Source organism: Nyctereutes procyonoides, unplaced genomic scaffold (genome assembly GCF_905146905.1).
Source record: "Nyctereutes procyonoides isolate TBG_1078 unplaced genomic scaffold, NYPRO_anot_genome, whole genome shotgun sequence".
NCBI lineage: Eukaryota > Metazoa > Chordata > Mammalia > Carnivora > Canidae > Nyctereutes > Nyctereutes procyonoides.
The window spans coordinates 16,889,058-16,911,937 of NW_026575128.1; the positions used below are offsets into that span (position 1 = coordinate 16,889,058).

At 55.8% G+C, this 22,880-nt stretch overlaps 1 protein-coding gene across 2 annotated transcripts; it reads right to left on the minus strand.

Annotated features, from left to right (window-relative positions):
• Positions 1–2,465: 2,465 nt before the first annotated feature.
• TIE1 (tyrosine kinase with immunoglobulin like and EGF like domains 1) lies at positions 2,466–21,220 on the minus strand. 2 transcript variants are annotated; one of them, XM_055342073.1, is made up of 23 exons: positions 21,097–21,220; positions 18,839–19,153; positions 18,620–18,730; positions 17,091–17,246; positions 16,815–16,946; positions 16,513–16,653; positions 16,198–16,326; positions 15,369–15,514; positions 15,027–15,171; positions 12,705–12,863; positions 12,429–12,566; positions 11,935–12,231; positions 11,091–11,381; positions 10,611–10,801; positions 8,332–8,542; positions 8,059–8,169; positions 7,715–7,905; positions 6,639–6,752; positions 6,469–6,539; positions 5,382–5,422; positions 5,200–5,296; positions 5,017–5,116; positions 2,466–2,939 (listed from the first exon to the last, which is right to left on the minus strand). In XM_055342073.1, exons 1-23 carry the CDS (start codon positions 21,152–21,154, stop codon positions 2,868–2,870), a joined length of 3,417 nt encoding a protein of 1,138 aa, XP_055198048.1. In that variant the 5' UTR covers positions 21,155–21,220; the 3' UTR covers positions 2,466–2,867. The 2 variants fall into 2 exon arrangements, 1 of the variants encoding a protein (XP_055198048.1); XR_008666691.1 differs by lacking the exons at positions 2,466–2,939; positions 5,017–5,116; positions 5,200–5,296 and having other exon boundaries at positions 5,386–5,422; positions 6,639–6,741.
• Between the last annotated feature and the right edge of the window lie 1,660 nt (positions 21,221–22,880).

Here is a 22,880-nt window from a genome sequence, read left to right on the forward strand (position 1 = left end):
TTTAGAGTACTGTTAATTATTTTTAAAAATCTGCATATGAGTGGACCCCATACAATTCAAACCCACACTGTTCAAGAGTCAACTGTATTTTCTTGAGAAATTTCATGTCCTCATTCATAAAATCTATCAAACTGAGGTTTTCTTATGATGTCTATGCTCTAAGTTTCAGGGTAATGATACTGGCTTCACAGATTGAATTGAGAACTATTTTCTCCCATTTTTTTAGGAGAGTTTGTGAAGAATTAATATATTTATTTTCCCTGGAATGTACAGTTGAATTCACCAGTGAAGCCATCTGGACATGAGTCTTTGTGAGTAGTTTTAAAATTACTAACTTAAATCTCTTCACTTGTTATCAGTCTCTTCAGATGGCCTATTTTGGGGTTTAGTCCATTTAAGTAGTTCTTTCCTTTCTAGGAATGTGTTCATTTCATCAAAGTGAGTCTACATTTATGGGCATACTCTTCCCCTTCACTCTTGCTCCTCTACGATCCATTCTTCACACAGTAGCCAGAGTGATCTGTTAAAAGATGCATTCAGCTCCCCCAAAGCTACTCTCTGCCCTTAGGATAAAGTCCCATCTCCATAATGCTGCCTTGACGGCCCAGCATGGACTGGACCGTTATCTCTCTGGACTCACTCCCTGCACAGAGCTGAGTTCTCCTTTTGCTCCAGGCACACAGAACTCTTTGCAGCTCCTGAACATACCGCATCACAGGTGCTATTTTCCTCTGCCAGGATCCTATCCTCTGGCAAGCTCCTTTTTCTTCGCAGCTAAATTAAAATGTCACTTTCTCTGGAAGTCTTCCTGACTCTACTTTCTGTCTGTTTCCCAGGTCCCCTCCCTCTCCCACAGTATGCTGTATTTATACAGCCATATTTCATTGTTTGTTACATACCTGTCACCGCACAGGGGCACTTTTGTTTATATATTCGTCTCCATCAAGGACTTTTTGAAAAATTTATTTTAAGTGCTTCATGCCCAACATTGGGCTCCCTGCATGGAGCCTGCTTCTCCCTCTGCCTGTGTCTCTGCCTCTCTCTGTGTGTGTCTCTAATGAATAAATAAATAAATCTTTTTTAAAAAAGAGAGAGAGAGAGAGAGAGAGCATAAGCAGGGGGAGGGGCAGAGGGAGATGATTCCCAAGCAGATTCCTCACTGAGCCTGGAGCCTGATGTAGGGCTTGATCTCACGATCCTGAGATCATGACCTGAACGGAAATCAAGAGTCGGATGCTTAACCAACTGAGCCACCCAAGTGTTCCCTGACCCCCCAGGACAACTTTGTATTCTGGACCTTGAAATATCCCTGCAGTAGATCTGAAATTTCATTCTAGCGAATCCTACCTCCCCGTCCTGCATAGCCTCCCAATTACTCCAGTGCACTTCTTCTTAAATTCAGCCCCCCACTCCAACCACTCAAGTCTTTTTGGAATACAGGTTCTGATAATGACCACCGCCTCTTCCAAACTCCTTACATTTGTATTGTATATTATATCAACTGACACTTACTAAGCATGTACTATGTACCAGGCCCAATGCGGTCCATGCTGGTGTGATCTCATTTAGTGCTACCAACAATGAGGTAGCTATTACTAAACCCATTTTGTAGAGGAGAAAACTGAAGCTCAGAGAGGTTAAGTGACTTGCTTAAGGTCACACAGACAGTAAGTGATATAGCAGGAACCTGCACATGGATCCATGTGATTCTAGAATCCATGTTATTACAATGCCATACTGTGTTATGCTTTCTTTGATTTCATCTGATTCACTGAAAACACATGTGAAGCAAGACAAATCTTGTTTCTTAAGGACTGGGGGAAGAGAAATCTGAGGACAGCAGTGGCAAATCCAAAGGATGGGCAAACCTGAAGGCCACACAACCTGAGATTGTGACATGGGCCTAGCTTTCAGGGCACAAGCACCTCCCAGCACACAATAAGACCCTGTGGAAGGTGAAGGAATCCTGCCGTGGCTGGCTCAAATTGGAAGTGACCTCTACCTTCCTCCTCTGGGGCCTATAGGTGGACCAGTAAGGTGGCTACCAAGCCAGGGAAGGCCACCAAGAGACATAAGCAGAGGTGGGAGCTCAAGAAAAGCCAGCATCTGTCTGGTACTGAGGTGTCAGTCTGAGCTGAGGTGGAGCTGATCCTGGCTCGGACTGTTTGGACGAGCAGTTACACAGAGACATCGGGAGGCCTGCTGCTGATGGGGGCTGGAGACAGGGAGGAGACCAGGAGACCAGGGGAAACTGGACTTCTCATAGGACAGAGATGTGGGTGGTGATGTCTGTGTAAAATGAGTCTTCCAGAACATTCCCCAGCACGGAGAGACAACCCCCAGTACAGGTTTTGGGCCTATGGTTGTCTAACTAGGGACCATGTTTCTTTTCTTGGAAAGTCCGAGTTTCTCTTTGGTTTAACTTTTCCTTGGGATTGGCCAGCAAGTAAAAGAAAGACATTGGATGGAGCTTCTCAGAGCATTTATTTTTTTCTGATTATAAAGCCAGATGTGGGGGAGTAGCCGAATGGAGAATGTTAGTGGTGTGGGTGCTGGCTTGGGTGTAGGAGCTGAAGGAAGGGCTGAGTGAGGGCAGTTGCAGAAGAGGAGATATATGTGGAGTGGCTGAACGAGAAGGAGAGATGGGAGGAGTCACTATAAGAGTAGCTGCAGAAGGCATGGGAGCAACTCTAAAGGATGAGGACCTGCGTCCCCTAAGCCCACCCCACCCCTGAATCCCCTCTTTTCTTAAGTTAAAAAAAATTCCTTGAGGCAGCTCAGATCAGAGGCTGCAAGGATCAGAAGTCACAGGTCGGAGAGCGGAGTTTGCTCTGGCCAGCAGAGCCCGGTTCTGGCTTGACAGCAGCTCAGGCCTCCTCAGCTGTGGCGTCAATGCCTGCGTAAGTGAAGTTCTCAAACAGCGACATGTTCACGTAGGCCTGGGAAGCAGAGAAAGCTTTAGTGTGGGCTGGGGATGCAGGCGACTCTAGCCTGGGGCCCCCTGGCTTCCATGCGGTAGGGCCACTTGAAGAGACCTTGATTTAGACTCAAGCAACATGGCCCCATGGGCGAGGGTGGCCCTCCAGAGCCAGAACGGACGGACAACAGTTGGGGGTTCAGCTGAGAGCCCCTTACACATTGTTCAACAAGACGGTTTTTTTTTAAATTGCTTTTAAAAATTTTTCATTAAAAGTGTAGTTGACATAAAATATTATATTAGTTTCAGGCGTGCAACACAGCGACTTGACACTCACCATCTGCCACTACACAAAGTTATTACAGTATCAGTGACCATATTCCTTAGGCTGTGCTTTCATTCCTGGGACTTATTCATTGTGTAACTGGAAGTTTCTACCTCTTGTACCTCTTAATCTTCACCGATTTTGTCCAAAATCGGTGGGTCTTAGCAACCACTAGTTTGTTCTCTGGTTTTATGAGTTTCTGTTTTTTGTTTGTTCATTTGTTTTTGTTGTTGTTGTTGTTTAATTCCACATATAATTGAGATCGTATGGTATTTGTCTTTCTCTGGCATATTTCACCTCCTTAGCACAGTACTCTCTCGATCCATCCATGTTGCTGTGAATGGCAAGATTTCATTCTTTTTGATGGCTGAGTAATATTCCATCATACATACAACTGACCCTGAACAATATGGATTTGAACTGAATGGGTCTGCTTACACCAGATTTTTTTTTTCAATAAATGCCATACAGTACGGTAAATGTATTTGCTCCTCCTTATAACTTTCTTACTAACATTTTCTTTTCTCTAGCTTATTTTAGTCTAAGAATACAGTATATAATACATATACGAAATATGTGTTAGTTCACTGTTTATGTTAGCTGTAAGACTTCCTGTCAATAGTAGGCTATTAGTAATTAAGTTTTGGGGCAGGCATGAGTTATATGCAGGTTTTCGACTACCTGGGGATTGGTGCCTCCAACCTATCCATTGTTCAGAAGTCAACTGTATATACCATATCTTCTTTATCCACTCATCTCTGTTTTTATGGACCCATCAAATGAATTGTTTACTCATGAATTCATTCATTTATTCATCTATTCATAAAGCTATTTTTTAATCATTTACCCATTTATGTGGCTATTTGATCATTTATTCATTCTTGTTTGTGTGTTTGTTTAAAGATTTTAAATAATCTGGGCAGCCCGGGTGGTTCAGTGGTTTAGAGCCACCTTCAGCCCAGGGCCTGATCCTGGAGACCCGGGATCAAGTCCCACATCGGGGTCCCGGCAGGGAGCCTGCTTCTCCCTCTGCCTGTGTCTCTGCCTCTCTCTGTGTGTCTCTCATGAATAAATAAATAAAATCATAAAAAAAAGATTTTAAATAATCTCTACACCCAATATGGGGCTCAAACTCACCACTCGGAGATAAAGAGTCATGTGCTCCACTGACTGGGCCAGCCAGGCCCCCCCACACCGATCATTCCTTCATTCCTTAAGACAGCTTGTTGATTCCTACAGCTACTTAGTCATTAATTCATATGAAGAACTCTTTTTGCATTTGCTCATTTTGATATATTTCTTCACTTATATTTACCTGATAATTCATTTATTCACATGATTATTAGATTTGGTTATTTGTGTGTTTACTTGTATGTTTATTATATCATCCAACCACTAATTCTATTCATTCATTCACGCATCCATCCATTCCGTTAGTTGACCATTCATGCATTGTTACTCTGGCTCTGTGCCCGGTGAGGAGAGGTGGCCCGGTGATGAGAGCCGGCTGATGGTGCCAGCAGAGGAAGACAGGAAAGCAGTCTAGGACTGGGACCTGGGGAAGGGAGTTGCTGCCGAGGCCTTGGAAGAGTTAGGAGGACCTAGTGTCCAACCCATGGAGAGCTGGAAAGGAGGGTGGCATCCTGAGGCCCAGCCATCCCGGCAGCTAGCAGTGGGGACAAGGACATGGAAACTGCTGTTCTCTGGTTCCTGTGAGAGGGGAATCCCTGAAGCCTGGTGAGCCCTAGTCTCCATTCACCCCCAGTCTCCTCACCTTCCTGGCTTCCAGCATCCGGCCCAGCTGCAGCGCAATCTGGGCAAAGGGGGGTCGCTCGTACGGACGGTCCCGCCAGCACTGACGCATCAGCTCGTACCTGCAGAGGGGACATTGCTGAGAGGAGGGGTAAGGGCCGACTGGGGTGACAGGGTTACGGGGCTCTAGGCTGAGGAGACTCACACTTCATCATCACAGTTTCGAGGCTGTTCCATGCGGTAGCCCTGAGGCAGCTTCTCATAGAGCTCAGCACAGGTCATGCCACAGTAAGGTGTGCCCCCTGCAGGAGGGGACAGAGCTTTCTGAGCCCAGGGAATGGGGTGGGGGGTAAGGAGAGGGCTGGGGTCTGAGGCTCTGGAACTCACCAAGGCTCACGATCTCCCAGAGGAGGACCCCAAAGGACCAACTGAAATGAGAAGGATGTACTTAGTTACCTTCTAGGCCGAGGGGCCAGCAGTCTAGCGTCTGTGAACCCCAGGGGGCAGCCCCGCCCTGCCCCTGCGTGGGGCTACTCTGCAAGTGTCCTCCTTGGCCAGCTGCTGTCTGCTCCACGGGAACTCCTTCACAGCCGCCCCCAGGCTCAACATCATCACAGCTAACATTTTAATCACACACCGTGGGCCACACACTGATCTAACATACACGTTCATGCATTTAACCCTCACACCAGCCTTGTGATACAGGTGCTATTGTTACGCCCATTCCACAGATGGAGACACGGAGGTCCTGACGGATTAGATAGCTTGCCCAAGGTCACCCTGCTAGTAAGTGGTAGACCTGAAATCCAACCCTGACAATTCGACTCCAGAGCCCTTGTTCTTCACTGCCTCTTATATTATAGCAACCTCCATGCAGGGGAGACCAGGGTGGGACTTCTAGTAGGGCAGGAAATCTAGAGGGTTTGGGGGCAGAAGCAGGAAGTAGCTGAGTGGTGGTCAGAGGGGCAGTCCCTGTGGTGGACAGTGAGCAAGGCAGGCCAGGCCAAAGGGGCAGGGGCTGATGGCCAGAGCCAGTTCCCTGGAAAGAGGAGCAGAAGGGCAGCCAAAATGGTCATCTGGGGGTGAGGAGCATAAAGAAAGGGTTTTGGGGCCATGCTCTGCTTAGGTTCTCAGGTGGGGATGACCCTGCCCTTCAGAGATGAAGGTGAGAACATTCCATGGGTGGTCATTCCCGAACCTCTCCAGTGTATCTCCCAGCATCAGATGAACACAGCCCTGAACTTCCCTACCCCAGTCCTACCACCGGAACACCTTCCAAGACAATGCCTCCTTCCAGCTAGCACCCAACCCCCTTCCCACTAAGATGCTGGGCATCGCCAAGGTATACCTGAGACCTGGGTATACCCAAATCGTGCTTATACTACCTGAGACGTGTCTAAGATGTGTCTAGGTTATGTCTATATGCATCTTGAGGGGACCCATCCCTCCTGCCCCTTCTGAGCCCCACACTCACACATCACTCTTGGTGGTATAGACGCTGTAATTCAGAGACTCAATGGCCATCCAGCGCACGGGGAGACGCCCCTGGGAGAGAGTGGGTTTGAGGGGACAGGTGAGGAGGAGGGGCCTGTGTCGGGGGCTCTGGAGTGGCACTGGAACCTGAGAGGGGGGACTGAGACTTACCATCGTCTTCTTCACATAAACCTCCTCCCCCCGAGAAAGGCCGAAGTCAGCAATCTTGGAGGCCAGGTTCTCTCCGACCAGCACATTCCGGGCAGCCAGGTCTCTGTGGATGAACTGCAGGCATGGTCAGAGTCAGGAAAGACTAGGGATGAGCAAGCCCGGGACTCCTGGGCCAGTGACGGGTCGGGCCTCACAGCTGGTCTCTGCGGGCACCCTCCGTCTCTAGGACAGCCCCTCAGCCTTCTTCCCAGTTAGCAGGGTGCGGTCGGCGCCTCCTGCCTCAGCAGAGTCACGCTGCTGGCTATCCCTTCCTTCCCATGATCTGGCCATGGCCAGGCTCAGGGTGCACCTCTCTTCCTGGGGCAAGAGTGAGCTTGTCTCTGGTGACCACACTGCACCCTCCCCTCTTCACCAGCTCCCTCCTCCCTTCCTTCTCCCCTCCTGGATGAAAGTGGAGAAGACCTTCCTCTTGCCCAAAGTGACCTTTCCCTGAGTCTCAAATCCTCCCCACAAGACCCTCCACCTTCCTCAGGGACCTCTCTCCATCAACCCCTCCCTCCGCACTGGCCTCTACTCCTCTGCCTCAAACACACTCAAAACTTCACTAACTTTAAAATGTCTTCCCTCGTGTCACGCTCCCCTCCTGCTACTGTCCTTTCCTTCCTTCCGTTCAGGCAGAGTGTCCTCAGACTTGGGTTCAGGCCTCCACTCCCCACCCCACCCTCCACCCTGTCCTGGTGGATCTCTCCCTCCCACCCCTCATGGGGTCCACTCCCTTGCCATGGGACTCCTCCACCCTTTGTGGGGTGATGACTCCCAGATTGTGGTCTCTGGACTAGGCCTTTCTCCTGAGTTCTAGGCTGGCATCTCTAACTGTCAATTCAACACCCCAACCAAGGTGTCCCTGGGGTGCTTACAACACAACACCTCCCCACAGATGCACTCGCCTGGGGCCAGCAGCTCAGGGTCTTGTCCTCTTCCTGTCTTCCTACTCCCCACGTCCAAGACCGCAGGCTGACTCTACCTCCCGCAGTCGTCCCCGTGGCACACCTGCCCGCGCACGCTCACACACACACCTGCTTCTCACTCAGGTACTGCATGCCGTTGGCGGCATCGCTGGCAAAACGCAGCAGCTGCCGGGAGCTGAGGGTGGAGGCAGTGCCATGCTCTCGGGCGAAAGCTGGGTCCGTCTCCAAGACCCGGCTCTTCCGCAGAAAGTCTAGCAGGTTCCCGTAGGGGGCGTATTCAATAGCGATATACAGGTAACCTGGGAGGGAAGGACCAGGTACGGGGTGGGGGCTCACACCAGCAGCCGCTGGAGGCAGGCCCCCAACTGTAGGAGACAGGGAGCCTCAAACCACTGCAGCGAGGAGGGGATGGGGCTTGGGAGGACAGGGCAGGTGAGGAGCTGGGGCCTCACCTCGGTTCTCACAAGCCCCCAAGAGGTTGATGATATTGGGGTGATGCCCCAATTTGCACAGAACTTCCAGTTCTCCCGCAAAGTCACGATGGTCATTTTCAGAGGCGTACTCTGTGGAAAGAATCCAGTATCACTTTCGCCAGAAGTAATTCTAGAGAAAAGGCATGCTAGTGAGGGCTGGGGGCCAATTGCTGGAGGGAGCCAGGGAAGGCCTGGCAGGTGTGGGACAAAGGAGAGGGGTGGGCCTGGGGTCAGGGGTCACTCCCAGGGGACCTTTCAGCATCTTGATGGCTGCATTCATCTTGAGCCCGTCCTTCTTGATCATGGCCCGGATAACCTGGCCAAAGTTCCCCTCCCCGATGAGGTCCTCAAAAGTGATGTCTTCCCACTCCAGCACAGGATAACTCAGGGGCTCGGGCTGTGGTTTCGGCCGCCGGGTTAGTGTCAAGGTGCCTGAGCTGAACTGCAGGATAGTTTCCTCACCCTGCGGAGGATGGGACAAGTGGGCAGACGGTCCATGCAGCGGACATGGGCCCAGCAAGAGGCACAGGGAAGAGACAGATGGACAGAGACCCCCAGAGAGGACACTCTGGTGGTCGGCCAGGATGAGACATGCAGACAGAGGACACATGCTGACACAGAATCATAGGAGATGAAGCCATCAAGGGGCTGCTAGGTGGACAAATGTCCAAGAAGAGAGTTGCAAGGCCACAGCCGGGGATCAGGTGCGTGGGGTTCTGGAAGATCAAGGAGTGGGTAAAGCTACTCAGAGCCACGAGTCGATGGAAAGATGATATCTCTAACATTTAAAATGGGAAAGAATTGGAATGAGCTGTGATGGGAAGTGGCAAGCTCCCATTCCTGTGCTGATCTCACAGCCGGGCTTTTCTGGCACCAGAAGTACTCAGGCTTCCAGCCCTGGGCGGTGGGCTAGGATACATGCATGGAGCACTAAGCCTGAGCTGCCGGGAGTCAGTTGGAGGGGTTTTCTCCACGGAAGCAGAGATGACTATAGTCTACCCACGGGGCATCCATCAATAGCTCTAAAACCACCTGGGAGCTGAAGATGGAAAGACCACCACAAACAGGCACGTCCACTTCCCCCAACCATGTCAGAGTGGGGCCTCCTGGGCAGGCCTAGGGCACGAAAAGGAAGCAGCTGGACAGGACCCAGGGCACTGCCGGCATGACAACTGGAAGAAGGTTAATGCAGACCTGGGTAGGTGGGGGGTCCCTAAGTGAGCTGAAGCTCAGCCCAACAGGTGAGGGCCAAGGGCACGGGCCACCTGGATTCACACAAGGCACGAACAGCTAGGGGCACCGTACGCAGGTGGGCACATGCACACATGCTCACAGAGGGGCACGAGCACACGGACACACTCAGACACACAGGGGGTGCCCACCAGTGGACGCACACGTGCACTCCCACGTGCACTCCTCCACGGGCACGCACACACCTTCAGGAGGGCACAGGAGGCAGGGTTCCTCCCGACGACGGATGTTAGGGTTGTCTCTGTGTGCAAGGCTGCTTTCCCCCCTCCTGCCCTCAACATTTGTATGCAACACCCCGCACCCACCTCAGCGCTGACCTCAGAGGGAGCAGCCTGGAACAAAGGGGCCAATTGAATCTCTGAAGGCAGTTTTTACCAAGGCAGAGACAATAGCCTCGGACACTAGGCTTTCTATCACAAGGATCAGCCCTTGAGAGAGAAGAGGGTTTTTTTTTTTTTTTGTTTTGGTTTTTGTTTGAAATGCCAAAGCTTGGCTGTAAATATCCAGAGCCCAGGTGTAGAGGACCAAGGGCAGAGTCTGGATCGTCAGGGACAGATCAGCAGGGAAGATCCCACAGGAGGCAGGATGGGCAGGGGGTGGCAGGAGAGGTGAGGCTGGTCCTGGAAGGGGAGCCTGCCCTGCTCCCACCCAAGTGGGGGCCTGGGGGCTGGAGGGTGCAGACTGCTACCTAAAGCTCAGACAAGTTTACGGTGAGGCCAGGGAGGGTGGAGGCGGTGCTCCCTCTCCCCCCCCCCCCCCCCGCAGCGATAGGTAACCAGGGCTGCAATGAAGAGTGTGGGGGCCACAGAACACGCCCTCCGCAGGGTACAGGAAGTACCTCGTAGCTCTTAATTCTCCCTGGGGAGGCCCTGGGCTTTGCAGAGATGAGGCTGGGACAAGGGACTCAACAGTAAGAGGGGCCTGTGGGCAGGAGGCTCCTAGGTCCCGGAGGGTCCGCCAGGACAGAGGCCAGCATGAAGCCCAGGTGTCCCCCTGCCCAATGAAGAGAGGGAGGGTCCTGGATTAACCACAGCGGAATAGGGACCTGACGGAGTTATCTTGAACTGGGAGTATTAAATATCTCACTGCCAACATCGATTGACTTAGGAATTGAATTCAGTTCTAGGAAAATAAAGAAAATTACATTTTGCACCCTTGAGCATTGTTGAGTGTAGTCCTACTCCTGTAACAGAGAGACGCACACACACGTGTGCACACACACACACGGGGTCAGACACAGGGTGTGCACGCGTGCTTCCCCAGCGCGTCCAGGGACTGACCGAGCCAGACTGGTAGGTGAAGGTGCGTCTGCGGTGCAGGCAGCTTCTGCGGATGCACACGAGGGTTAGCAGGGCAGCCAGGATGGTGAGGCAGGTGGCAGACACAGAGCCCACTACGGCCAGGATCAGCTGCCGGTCCAGGCCCTCCTCGGCCGCCTGGACTTCTTGGACCGGGCCCTCACTCTGCAGACCTGCAAGCAACAGAAATCATGGGGGCACCTGGGTCAGGGATGGAGGGGTCAGAGATCCTAGAACCAGTGGGACCAGGGCTGTCAGGCCGATGGTTCGCTGCAGTGACATGATACTCCCAGCACTAAGGCCACGGAAGCAGGGAAGGGTCAGGGTGCCCAGTACCAGGACTTGTGTCACTTGTTGGGAGGGGCCTTGGGTGTCCCAGCTCCAAAGCTGGAGACGGTGTGGAAGGAGAGGGCATGGGGGCCGACCCCAGGACCTGGAGCCCCCGGGGCCCCGCTCTCTCACCGTTGCCCAGGGTGGACTCCTCCACCACGGTGCTCCAGTCTCCGGGACCCTGGATACTGGCCCGCACACGGAAGAGGTAGCGTGTGCTGGCGTTAAGGCCACGGACAACTGTGCTGGTCTCCTCTGGCCTGTCCACGTCCATCCACAGCGGGTCTCCCGAGCCCCCCGCCACTTGCACCTCCACGATGTACTTGGATATAGGCCCAGCCGGAACCTCTGGGCGCAGCCACGTCAGCTGGATCTCTGAGTCTGAGAGGGCCTGGGCACGGAGGTGGCGGGGGGCTGGGGGCCCTGGGGAGACGGGGGCGGGAAGGCAGGGCTCACACAGGAGCAGGGCATGTAGCTCTGGGGTCAGACCTGCTTGAGCTGTGTCCCCTGCTCTGTGGACCCCGGAATGGGAGCCATCCCACCAACCTCCACCTTTCCCCCCTGGGCTGGAGTCCTCTCCCTAGATCCCTTCACGAACCCCAAGCTTCTGCTCCCCTTGCTTTCTGTCTGTGCCAGGGCGTTCCCAGGCCCCTGTGCCCTGTGTTCCCCCAAATCCCATGTCCTCCTGCGCACCACCCCCTCCCCTGACGCTGATCTCACATGAGGCCTGGCCTCCCCATCTCTCCCCATCCTGAGGCTCCTGGGGACCCACCTCCCACTGGCCTCCCGTATCAGCCTGTCCCACGTCCTCCCCGTGCTCACGCCTGTCTGCCCTCCTTCCCCCTCATTGCCCACGTGTCCTGCATTCTCTCCGTGTCCACCTGCCCTCCTGTAACCTCCCGTGTCCTGCGTGTCCTGCGTGTCCCGCGTCCTCCCGTCACCCCAAGCCTGGGAGCCCCCTCCCGAGCATACACACCACTGGGGGGCAGAAGCACGCGCGCAGGGGGCGAGGCGGGGCCCAGGAGGGTGCAGTGGTACAGCCGCACGTCCAGCTGGTACTGGGTGCCGGGCGTAAGTCCCGTCAGGAGGGCAGTGCGGGCCTGGGGGGACGACACGTTCTCCCGCCGCTCCTGTCCCCGTGCCCCATCCCATAGGCGCAGCAGGAAACCATCGCCCACCAGTGGCCCGGGCACCAAGGGCAAGGACCAGCTCACTCGCAGCCGGTCAGGGCCCTCCACGTGCCAGCCCTCCAGCCACGGCTGCAGCGAGGGCTCTGGGGTCGGAGGTTGGGAGGCAGACTGTTCAGTTGGCCCCTGGGGCTGGCCGGGACAGCGATCCCCAGGGGGTGGGGGGGGGGACAACCTCCAGTGGGGAAGGCAGGGGCCCCTGGGGTGGGCAAGGCAGGGCAACCCCTGCGTGCACAGGAGGGTATCCCCTGGGCGGACGCGAGGGATGACTCCCGCCTCTCACCGGGACAGTCCGTGGTCATGAGGGTGGGAGGCCCCCAGGCCCCCTCCCCTCCCTCCCCCGGCCGGCTCAGCTGCACTCGGACGCTGTATCCCGTCTTCGGCCTCAGGTTCATTAAAGTCACATTCTCACTGGGGTCCACTGGGGGCGGCACACACTACTCAGCCCCCACCTCTTCCAGAAGCTGCCACCCCCCCCTTCACTGTGCCCCTTCCTGGCATTGTCACCCACACCCCTGCAGGGCCCCAGGCCCTCCCCTCCCCCCGTCGCCCCGCTCACCCACAATCGCCGACCAGGCCATGGTGCTGTCCTGGGGCCGGTAGTGCAGGCGGACGGAGGCGATGGGTCCGTCCCCGGAGAAGGAGACCAGCGGCGAGACCACGAGCTGGCGGCTGTGCTTGGCCAGGAGCCGAGGAGGGGTCAGGGGCACCGGGGGCACTGCCGGGGGACCCGAGGTCAGGCAGAGCCCAAACGGCCCGCCCCGTCCTCAGAAAAGGCAGAGGACTCTGCTCTGGCCAGCAAAGGGGTCTCAGCGGCTTGGTTTGGACCTCGGGCCCCTCTGGGCTGGGGAGCGACCAAGTTCAACAGGTGACCGGCAGGGCCGGCGACCAGTCAGGCCGGTGTCCGGCCCTCTGGGCAGCTCGGAGCGCAGGGACCTGGCCACGAGGACACGAGCGTGTCCCCAAGGATGTGAGGTCCGGTCTGACACGGCTGGATGGACTCGGGGGAGGGCTGGCTGTCCATGCAGTGCGGGACATGCAGGGGGCAGAAACCCAAGGCAGGGACACAGCCTGCTGTCAGCCCGCCCGCCCCCCATCATCTGTCACTTTTTTTGTTGGGAAAAAAAAAAAAAGGTAGCCAGGGATGAAGCACCTGTTCTATCCCAGCTGCTTCACGCGTACAACCTCTCCAGGTCACAGCTACCTTTCCAACAGGGCTGTCACCTCTTGTGACGAGGCTCGGAGAGCTTTCCTGGCCTGTGGACACGCAGCCAGCCGGAGGTACAAGCGGGGTGCGCACCCGGTGTTTGGCCAGGCTACCTTGTCCTCCTGCCTGGCTTCCTCACTCTGTGCTCGTTGTCCCTCCAGCCTTAGCTTTTCTTCCCTGATTATTACATCAGGGCCATAACTGCCCCCCCAAACGTGTATTGGACTGATGGTTCTAAGGAGAGTGGATGGAAGGGTGAATGGGTGGTGGAGAGGGTGTGCAGGAGGCGGGGGTGTGGGCAGGAGCCATGGTGTCTGACAGAAAGGAGGGAGAGGAGGGTGGGGTTGGGGTCCCAGAGCTCATGCTGGGGGGGTCAGCTGTGCGGGCAGTGTTCAGATGTAAAGTGCGCCCACACTTCCACACTGACTTCAGAACCAGACCCCTACTTCTAGAGTTTCCACCAAATGGGTCTGGAGCTCAGGACAGTGGTCGAGGCTGCGGCTCGGATCTGAGAGTTGCTAGAGAACAGCCAAAACCGTGGAAGAGGGCACTTTAACAGGTGTCACAATCGGGGTGCCTCAGGAAGTTGGGTGCCTGGTTCCTGGTTTCGGCCCAGGTCATGACCTCCGGGGCCTGGATTGAGCCCCACTTGGGGCTCTGTGCTCGGGGCAGGGTCTGCTTGTCCCTCTCCCTCTGTTCCTCCCCCCCACTCTCTCTGGCTCTCTCTCAAATAAATAAAATTCTTTAGAAAATATACTAACAATAAATGTCAACGTATATGGAGCACGCGCCCTGCGTCAGTCACCACACTCGGTGCTTAAGTGCAACTTAAATGCATTAAATGCACCATCTGACTTGCTTCACAGCAACCCTCTCTGGTGGGTGCTTATGTCCTTGCTGCTGTGCGGGGAGAGAAAGAAGATGTGAGGTGCTAAGCGGCTTGAAGGCATGGAGGCAGGAACTCGTGGTGAGGATCTGAACCCAAATTGCCTGGGTGGAAGCCTGGAGAGAAAAGACAGGGTGGCTGGAGGCAGAGCCCAGGCCACACTACTAAGTCCTGCGGGTGGGGCAGCTGCGAAGCTGTGGGAGGGGTGAGAGCAAGTGGGGAGAAGAGCCAGAGGAAGAGGAGAGGGGTCTGGGCTTGTGTGGGGTACGCGGCCGTCAGGAGCAGAGGGCAAGGGAGCTAGGGCGCCTGGTGCTGTCGAAGGGAGAGGGACCATCCTGGGCTCAGGTGGCCTCCTCCCTATTCACCTGGAAACCCCCATGCGGCTCCTCTGGGTGGCAGGTCACCCTCTGAGCTCAGGTGCCCCAAGCGCTCCCCAGTCCTGGCACTGGGAGCCCTGGGGTGTGACTCGGAGCAGGAAGCAGCACCCCAGAGGCAGAATTAAAGGAACACAGTGTGCAGGGCTTGTGAGGAGGTGGAGAGAGCCAGCACGGCCAGGCAGGAGGCCGGGCAGGGCCAGAGGTGTCCTGTTTCTAGGGCACGGGATGTCCTTTGCAGATAGGCCCGAGCTACGCTCCTGCCCTGACCCCGGCCGGCGCTGAGCTCTGGTCCGTGACAAGCCCTGGTCCTGGGCAGTCACTTGAGGTGCTCCGGCCCTTCCTGCTTCAATGCCCAGTCTGAGCAGCATCAGCCAGGGCCCACCCTGCCCACCATCCTCCACGGGCACTGACCTTTGACGTTGACCCTGAAACGTCGGCTGTCTTGGCCACCAGACGTGGACACGCGGCACTCCCAGAGCCCGCTGTCCCCAAGGGTCAAGCGGGGCACCTCGAACTCGGCTGTGGTCCTGTCTGGCTCCACAATGGCCTTGGTGGACTGAGAGAGACACGGGAAGGGGACAGACAGCAGACAATGGGCACCCATGTGGCCGACATGGGGACTGGTGAGGGGACAGAGGGCCAGCGCCAGTTTCTTAACAGTCAGCCTGACCCCATCTGAGCCTGCGGAAAGCCCCGGGGCTCGGGGGTCTGGGGGAGCAGCTGCAGGGCAGGAGGGGTGGGGTGGGGGCTGACCAGGAGGACCGTGCCGTCGGGCTTCCGGAGCTCCATGCTGCCCCGCACCGGGAAGGGGTTCCCCGCGGCTGCACAGTTGATCCGGGGCATGGTCTCTAAGTTGAACTCCAGTTCAGAGGCCAAGTCCAGGATCTGCGGGATCCGGTCTAGGGGGAGAGAGGACACGTCCTGAAGCCCCCAGCTGCCCTTGTCCCGTGTCCTGAATCCCAGCGGAGGTCCTGCAGCTCCGCCTACCCCGCCTCTGCTGGGCCGCCGGGTCTGCCTCCTGTGCCCCCATCCCGAGGTCCTCTCTAGGCCAGCACGGGCCCCTCACCCGCCTCACAGCCTGAACACTGGGTCGGATCTCATTCATTTCTGGGCTCCGTTACACACGCTCTGGGGTCTCCTGCCTCCACTCTCCCACAATTCTCTCCTTCCCGTCACAGTGCACACCTGCTGGCCTGAGTTCAAAGTTGCCGAGGTTCGCCTCTCCCGGCCACTCCCCCCGGCCTCCCCATACTCCACCGTCCAGGTATCCGACCGAGTCCTCAGCCCCCGGGCCTTTGCACGTGCTCCTTCCCCAGTCATCTCACTGTCATCCTTCATACCCCATCTCAGACCTTGCCCCTTCCCCATAGCCCTCCCTGAACCTCTCAGACGGGCCGGGGCCTCCTCTGGGCTCCATCCCCCTCTCTGGGCTGCTGCCCCTCCCTGTATGGGCGGTGTGGTCTGGGCGGTGAGAAGTCTTCCTGGCCTGCAAGCTCCCCGAGTGCAGGACTTCGAGCCAGGAAGGTGTGTCTGGTGAAGGCTGACTTGTCTTGAGAGATCCCAGAGGCCCTTGTGCTCATACCTGACTTCTCACAGTGCATTCCGTGCCACCCGGAGGGACAGACACAGCCACTGAAGCGGTCGCAAGTACCACCATTCCGACAGTGGCACTGGAGGCGGCAATCCGCCCCGAAGTGGCCAGGGGCACAGGCTGGGAAGAGAGAGGGGCTGTGGTTAGAGGGACACAGGTCAGGGGCAATGCGGGCACAGCTGGGGCCCGGGTAATGACGGGCTGGGCAGAGAGGGCGTGGGCCAGGTGAGCAGGGGCCTGTGGAGGACCAGAGTGGAGGCTCCAGGTCCAGCTTGTGGCCGGCTGTCTGGGCAGGTCAGTCCATACCTTCCTGGCACTGGCTTCCTCTCCAGCCAGATCCACAAGAGCAGCCGTAGGGGTCTGGGAGGCAGAAGGTGAGACCCCGGCAGCCCGATGTGCCTGGGCACTGCTCCTGGCAGCTCTGCCCAAAACGGCCCTCCCTGCAGGCTGGAGACGGGTGTGTGGGTGTAGGGTCCACTGTTGGGCCTCAGGGTTCAGGACCCACTTGGCATTCTTGCCACCCACCAGGCTCCATCCTCTCGGTTCAAGAGGCTTCCCCCAGCCAGTCACCCTCTCCCGCCTCGGCCCTAGCTCCCCGTCCCCCTTACCCTGCTCGCAGCGGGTACCAGTGAATCCAGGGGGGCACACACATTCGCCATCCTGGTCATGGCAGACACCTCCGTGCAGGCAGCCGGGGCATTCCTTGGTACAATCTGGTCCCCAGCGCCCGGCCCCACAGCCTGGAAGAACGTGCTTTCAGCAGCTGACCCTCACCCACCTACCACGGCTGCTGACCACGGGGGCAGGCTGGGGGGCCCACCGCAAGTGCCCACAGGGCTCCCAGCCTCCCATACCACCCTCCATCTCCGCCCTCTGCTCCTAACCCCGCACGATGAGCCTGAAGAAGGCACTGCCTAGGGGGCTGGCTTCCAGGTAGGTGGCACTGTAGATGCCACTCGAAGGTGGCTGCACGTTGGGGAGCTGCAGGAGGAAGTGCCCGTCCTGGGCCTCATGCCAGTCCAGGGTATAGAAGTAGGATCCTGGGGGCAGAAATGGGTCAGGGGTCTCAGCACCAGGTGAGAGCTGGTGCCCAGGTCACATCAATCTGTACAGTACAGTCGCCAGAACTGGGGCAAGGCACCAGCCAGGGGCTGTCCCCAAGCCAGAATGCTGGGGTGCATCCTCTGTTCCACTCCCCACCAACACTCAGGAAGTCACCAGGTCCTGCTCTGCCCCGCCTCTCCTCATCTGCTAAAGCAGGACAGTTCTTTCCACGCCACTCCTGGCCACCCCCACCGTGGCCCCAGCCTCCCTCAGCCTTCCAGGCAGTCTCCTCTGCCTCTGTCCCCCCCTTTCCCTGTCCAGCCTCCACTCAGCAGCCAGTAGGACTTGCCCCAACAGAAGCCTCCGCAGCATCCCTGCTCAGATGCCTTAGCACATCGCGTTCACCAGTTTGGCCACCGCTGAGCCCTCTGGCCCTACACCTTTCCACACCCTGCCTGATTCCTAACATGCCTGAGTTCTGGAAATGCTGGTTTCTCTTCTAGAAACACCATGGTATTTCAGCACTTCCTGCCTTTGCTCTTAGCCAATCCTCCTCCAGGAATGTCCTTTCCTCCTCCTGTGTGCGGCTAATTCCCATTCCTCCTTCTCAGCATAGTTCAGGGGTTATCTACCTGGGGACTTCTCCCAGAAGCCTCTTCCTCCAAGACCTGCAGACCCAAATACTAGGGTCCCTGTCCTTGTCCTACCCCCTTTATGCCTCTTTGCCTGGGACTGGACTGTAGGGAGCTCCGGTCTACTAGACTCTCCACACCCCTCATCACTTCAGGGGGCCTGGTGCTCAGGAGGCAAACCCTGCGGCCCAAGGGAAGGGTCCTCCTCCTTCAAGAGCCCAGGGATGCAAGAGGCAGCCAGAAGGCTGTGGGTCTGAGGGTAGAGGCAAGAAATATTTGGGGCCACATAGAATAATGGCTCGCTTCTGTGGGGTGGCCAGAGGGTCCATCCAATAGGGCCAAAGTCGGTGCAGGCCTGGGCTGAGTTACCAGTTCTCTTCTTCCCCGACGGGGCTGCTGCTCCCTGCCAGGGGGGCTATGTGACAGCACCTGCTAACTCCCAGGGGGGAGACAAAGGTGAAGGTTCAACACGGGGCTGACTTGAGGGTAACAGGGAAGGAGGTAGCCAACCACAGGGCTGCTGATCCTCTGGGTGCAGTGGGAGGACAGCTGCAGCCGGAGAAGAGATGGGTGCAGGTGCTTCCCTACAGGTTGGCGTGGAGTGTGCAGGGAGGGTGGCAGGTGTATCAGAGTGGGGGCTGTGTAGGCGGCCAAAGCTGGGGCGCCCCTGCCGAGCGCGGGGGGGGGGGGGGGGGGGGGGCTGTGTGGTGAGGCTCCAGGCCCATGGGTCCTCTCACCATTGCTTTTCCAGATCACATCTGTCTGCTTCTCCTTGTGCACACGCGCCGCAAGCACGGCCGTGTCGCCCTTGTTCACCGTGTGCGTGACCTTGTCCGGGAGCAGGTGCGCTGCGGGTGGAAAGTGGGGGCGGGGTGAGATGGGTGGAGGCGATGGGGGGTCAGAGGTCCACGGCCGGATCCCTTCCAGCCCCCGCCCCAGCCGCGCCCCACACTCACCTCCGGGGCTGTTGTGCACGTAGAGGACGCGGGTGCGCCCCGGGCCCGCTCCGCCCACGCACGAGAAGACGCCCACGAGGTCGGAGGGCTGCGAGAAGCCCTGCAGCGTGACGCTGTGCGAGCCGTTGCGCAGCAGGTGCGGGGGCTGCCCGGGCGGCGTGCGCACGATGCGGTCGTCCTTCTCCAGCAGCAGCGGCGGCGCCCAGGCCTCGGCACCCCGGCCCGGCCCGGCCTCCCCGGACACGCAGGTCAGGAAGAAGCGCTGGGGCTCCACGAGCCGCAGGTCGGCCAGCAGCGTCAGGTCCACCGCGGCGCCTGGAGGGGACGCCACCTGCGTGCCACCGGGTCCCCAGGCCGCCGCGCCCTCCCAGGCCTCCTTTCCCTCCCCTCCCTTCCTGCCCCCCCACCCAGTCTCTCCGTCCTAAAAACAAAAACAAAGCCCCTCCCCTGGCCTCCTGCCCCCCCCCCCGCCCCCACCCCCTTCTCCTGCCAGATGGCTTCCCTTCAGGGCCTGGAAGGAATGATGGGCGCTCCCTGTCTCCGGTTGTCAACGCCCAAGGCCCTTCCACCGCTTGGAGTCCCCACCTGTCGCACACTGCGAAGGGGAGCAGGAGCGGCTGTCCAGGACAGCCCCTGAGAACAGGCCTGTCTTGGAGAAAGCCCTCCCTGCCCCTCCAGAAATGTAGACAAGGCTTGCCCTCCTGGGAGTGAAGGGAGAGAGGTGGCTGCTCAGCAGGGTGGTTGTGGGGCAGAAAGGCGGGGAGGCCCTGCTTTTCTTTTCCTGCCCATTAACTGGCCAGTAATTAGTTAGCTTAAATGCCACTTAGCTTATGGATGAGTATTCCAAAGCCTAGCAGGAGGAAATCAAGTTAGCATTTGCTGACCCCCCACTATATGCCGGAGCACCTGCTTTTGCGTTGGATCTTCCCGCCCCCCCCCCCAAGGAAGTTGATGTCTTCCCATTTACAGAGGAGGGCAAAAATAATTATTCTACAGGCTTCCTGGAGCAAGCTCATCAACTCCCCCACCCCTCTGCTTTAACTGTCACCTCTGAGTCAACAGCCCTGGGACGGCCTCTCCGCTTGGGCCTGCGTTTCTATCAGCTTTCCCCAGGCCCCCGCATCTCTGGTGCTCCCTGGCTCAACAGGTGGCACTAACCACCTGAGACACAAACTTTGCAGTCCTCTCATGCTCCTTCTTTCGTGATAATTAATGTTTATTGGAGGTCAGTTATACGGCAGGCACTTGATGCGTGTTCTCTCATTTTATCATCCCAACTCTCCTGGGTGGTGGGTGTTATTACTCCAATTTATAGCCAGCACACGAAGACTTGGAAAGTAACTTGCCCAAGGGCATACAATTAGTAACTGGCAGAGCCAGGTTGTCTGACTCTAAACTCCGTACCTCTAAGGATGTTGCTGGCTGGCCAATCAGTCACAAAATTCTGCAGATTTCTACTTCCTCAAAGCTTCTTCATTGCCCCTTCCATCTCCAAGCCCACCCTTTAGGCCTCACCCTTACTCACCTGGACCATCTCAGCATCCCATCCTTCCCCAACTCACCCTCCAGAGTGACCATCTAAGACCTTGTGGCTCTCTGGTCTGCAACCTCCCTCAGCTCCCCACTGCCCCTCAGGGTACAGAGCATGCTCTTGAGCCCCTGTTGCTCGAGCTCTGCCTCTCCTGCTGAGTTCCCTCCAAGAACCTTCTCTCCCATGCGCTTCCACACCTCTGAGACTTGCATCTACTGTTCTGGCTGCCTGGAATGAAGACCACTGCTCTTAGTGAAGTCTTTCTGGATTCCCTTGTCATCTACTACCCCCAAGCAGACTAGCTGACTACTCCTCAGTGCTCCTCTGGAGCACTTCACCCCATGTCCCGTGTCCCCACCTACCACTCAAAGATAGCCTTTGCATTCTAATCCTCTTTGGCCATGACTGAGGGAATCAGCTGCCCCTTACCCAAAAACTGGGCACTGGGTGCTCTGCATAAATTATTTCATTTAAACCCCATAACAGCCGTAGGAGGTCAGCATCACAGGATCTGTAACACAGATCTGGAGGCTGGGTGCCTTTCAACCAATAACCCTGTAGCACAGCTCCTAGAATACTCTTGGGCCTGCCTGGGTTTTGGAGGCCTTGAGCCTACTTTCTAGCTGATTGGGTGTGTACCTATAGGTGATGGCAGTGATCATAAGGCTTTCTAGGGGAGAATCAGGGCTTTGGGGCCGGGGGTGGGAGTGGCTTGGGGGAGACTTACCAACATGAGAAGCCAGAAAGAGGATGGGGAGCAGCAAAGGGAGCCCCAGCCAGACCATACTCTGGAGGCTGACCAGGCCAGCCAGGATGAGCTAGGCCTCCGGTCAGTCTGGGTCTGGCTGCTGGGCCTGCACTGATTAGTGAGTGTTGGTACTGGGGAGGAAGAGGAAATGAGGTAGCTTGGGTGGGAGGGGTAGCAGGGAAGGGGTGGGGAGGATTTACCCTGCTTGTGCCCCCACTTTCTACCAGTCAAGCCCCACAATGCTGATGGGTGTGGCCTGGATGGCCTTTGGAATGGGGTCACTTGAGGTGGGGGAGAGTTGTAAGGATAGACTAGGGACTATTTGACGGGTTTTCTCATCTCCTCTTCTCCCTTTGGTCCTCAGTTTTGCCAGCAGGCAGGAGGCAGGAAAGGGAGGAAGCCAGTGGCTTCCGCCTATTGAGGAGGAAGGGGGGAGGATATTGTTCTGGGGTCTCCCCTCCCCCAGCATATACACACAATGCAATTCCTTACGTATGTGTCCCAGGACACAGCTACTTGGGTGTCCTAGAGAGCAGTTCGCAAGTGGACAAAACACAAGAATTCACACTCGGCAAAAAAAAGAGAGAGACTTTGATTCTATGATTCTATCTTGCATATGTAGGGGTGGACAAGTTTTCCCTTCCAGGTTCTTTGGCCTAATAAATGATAATGAGACAATTAACAGGAGAAAAAAGCTTAATAACACATATGCCTCCTGTAGACATAGGAGTGAAGGGCTTCAGAGCAAGTCTTCCCACCATATGCCTCTTTGGCAGGAAGATTATTTTGAGCTAAAAATATTCAAAACCCAGCAGATTCAGGAAAAGCTCTTTACCTCCCTTTCAAATGCCTAAATTTATATTGGAAAGGGTGCCAGTACCAGGAAGAGAGCTACTCTCGCAGAGATTCCTTTTTACCTAAGAAGCTTAACTGCACAACAGGCCAATATTTTTTTTTAATTGAGTTATAATTAATATATAGCATTAGGTGAGTTCCAGAGGTGCAGCATAAGGATTCAACAGTTCTATATAGCGCTCACCACGATATGTGTAGACTGTCACCAAACAACGTTATTATAATAAACAACGTTATTATAATATTATTGACTATATTCCTTACGCTGTACTTTCCATCTCTTTGATTTTTTAATTTTATAACTGGAAGTTTGTAACCTCCTAATCCCCTTTATCTCTTGCCTGTCCCCTCTGGCAACCACTAGTTTGTTCTCTGCATTTGAGTCTATTTTTTGTTTGTTTTGTTTTTCAGCTTCCACTATAAGTGAAATCAATTGGTACCTGCTTTTGTCTGACTTAATTCACTTAGCACAATGCCCTCTGGGTCTATCCATATTGTTGCAAATGGCAAGATCTCATTTTCTATGGCTAATATTCCATTGTATATATAGGCCACATCGTCCTTTCCTTATCCATTCACCTATCAATGAACGCTTAGCTTGCTTCCACGTCTTGGCTGTTGTAAATAATGCTGCAGTAAAAATAGGGTGCATATATCTTCTCAAATTAGTGGGGTTTTTTTTGGGGGTGGTGGTGGTGGTTAATACCCACTAGTACAACTACTAGGTCATATGTTTCCTCCATACTGTTTTCAATGGTAGCTGCACCAGTTTTCATCCCCACCAACAGTGCACAAGGGTTCCTTTTTCTCCACATCCTCACCAACACTTGTTATTTCCTTCTTTTCTTTCTTTCTTTCTTTCTTTCTTACTTTCTTTCTTTCTTTCTTTCTTTCTTTTCTTTTCTTTT

Coding starts and splice junctions, on each gene's coding strand:
- TIE1 (XM_055342073.1), bottom strand. CDS start 21,154: ATGGTCTGGCTGGGGCTCCCTTTGCTGCTCCCCATCCTCTTTCTGGCT. Junction 10,802..11,090: donor GGAGTCCACCCTGGGCAACG/GTGAGAGAGCGG, acceptor TGTTGCTTGCAG/GTCTGCAGAGTGAGGGCCCG. Junction 8,170..8,331: donor AGCCATCAAGATGCTGAAAG/GTCCCCTGGGAG, acceptor TTCTTTCCACAG/AGTACGCCTCTGAAAATGAC.